The sequence below is a fragment of the Tetrahymena thermophila genome, assembly GCF_000189635.1.
Source record: "Tetrahymena thermophila SB210 genomic scaffold scf_8254648, whole genome shotgun sequence".
Classification (NCBI taxonomy): domain Eukaryota; phylum Ciliophora; class Oligohymenophorea; order Hymenostomatida; family Tetrahymenidae; genus Tetrahymena; species Tetrahymena thermophila.
In genome coordinates, this window is record NW_002476416.1 from 143,096 (window position 1) to 144,827 (window position 1,732).

Here is a 1,732-nt window from a genome sequence, read left to right on the forward strand (position 1 = left end):
AAAATCGTAGCATTCGATATTTAAGTCAATAGAGGCATATTTTTTAGAACCAATTTTTCTACAGCTTATAGTTTGAGAAATTAATGCTACTAACGAAGGGAAGTAAAATATGTAAACATAAATGATACTAGTTAGTTTAAATTTCAAGTATGATTTGTAAAAATTCTTTCCATTTCTAATAATTTAGAAGCAAAAGAGGAATAATATAATTGATAAAGGAGTGAAAAGCGATATTATAAATCTAAAAACCCAATATTCCATTCCATCAATAAATTTAAAAGGGAAAAAACAATCCAAAGATCCATTAGAAATCTAAAGAGGATTACCAATAGAAGTAGTACCAAAACTGAATATTTAAGGAAGATCTAAATATTACTTATCTATCACCGATATTACTTAAATATGATCAACTAAAGTTTGGGAGAAAATTGGCTGTTAAAAGTTATACACTGTTTTTATTTTAAAATTTAAAAATAAATATATTATCATACGATTAATTTAATTTTTACCTGAATTACTCAGATGCAAAATTCCTAATAATTTTAAATAGTATCCCAACAAAACCATCTCTGATTACTCAATAATTTTGTATATGCTAAATGTCAAATATAGAAACTAGAAAGTAAAAAATATTAAAAAGTTCAAGACAAAAATAGCAATATATCCAGAGCATTATATGCAGTTTAGAGATAAAAACGCTTTTGAGTATCTGCTTTCCCAAACATTCCCTTAAAAGTCGCAAGTCTCACAAAGAGGTCGAACAAATCCTTTTTCACATCCAAACTTTAAAATATAATTTTTTATTTAAATTTTTATTATTTTTTCTTCTAATTAAAAAATAAGTAAAATAATTTTTAATTATAAAATTTTATAATTTAGTTATCGGTGTTAAAAATAAATTTAAATACTTTTGATTTTTCTTACTGAGGTTGACAAATATGCTAGTTGTTGGAGCAATGTAAAATCTCATCCGTGTTATTATTTGCTCTCCAATAACCAGGAAGAAGGTTAATAGTAGAACCATAACAGTACTAAGCACTGCTAGGACATTACTTGCAGCTTAAATCACTTTCATTTTGAGAATACTTTCCATCAGGGCTCTGTTCACATATTATTTTATTTGAAAAGTCCACTTTTATTTCACCTACATGGCATTTTCTAAACTAGACTTCAATTTAATAGGTTACATATCCCTTTTAGAGATTATCTTACTAAGATGATTAAAAATCTAATAAGATATTTGACTGAATTTAGAATACATTTCTCATCATTGGTTTAGATGTTATAATAAAATTTAAATTAAGCCCATTCTCTTAATACTTAGAGATAGAACTGCCTTAAACTAAAATATCATTATCAGTAATCACTTATAAATTTAAATTCTCAAGCTCCTATAGCAAATTTTTATTAATATCTAAATTATTTAGAGAGACAAATTATAAGTAGTTACCTTCTTCATCTTTTAACCTTATATTTAGCAAGCTTAAATACCCTCCACTCTAAAAGTCATAAATGTTTAAATAATTTTGTTTTTACTAACTGAATTATATTCCTTTAATTTTACTTAAATCTATTTCAATTGCTCTAAGTTTAGACCGAATATTATTGCCATATAAACTTGCTTTGTTTTCTTTAATAAATGAGAGATAAGGATAGTTTTATTGTATAAAAATATCTGGAATATAATGCTCATAAAATATTCCTCCTCCCACTGCAGCTTCGTTTTAAATTA

General features: G+C 25.2%; 1 protein-coding gene across 1 annotated transcript in view; it reads right to left on the bottom strand. All coding sequences in view use genetic code 6, as the record gives it.

The window, feature by feature from the left end:
* The window catches only part of TTHERM_00879320 (transmembrane protein, putative), a gene marked incomplete at both ends in the record, with an annotated part of 2,309 nt that overhangs the window by 255 nt on the left and 322 nt on the right, over nucleotides 1-1,732 (bottom strand). Inside the window, 3 exons of the mRNA XM_001016084.3 lie at nucleotides 1-449; nucleotides 510-783; nucleotides 909-1,732. The exon at nucleotides 1-449 is cut by the window's left edge and continues 255 nt beyond it; the exon at nucleotides 909-1,732 is cut by the window's right edge and continues 114 nt beyond it. Coding sequence (XP_001016084.3) covers nucleotides 1-449; nucleotides 510-783; nucleotides 909-1,732 — 1,547 coding nt within the window. The remainder of the gene's footprint in view (nucleotides 450-509; nucleotides 784-908) is intronic.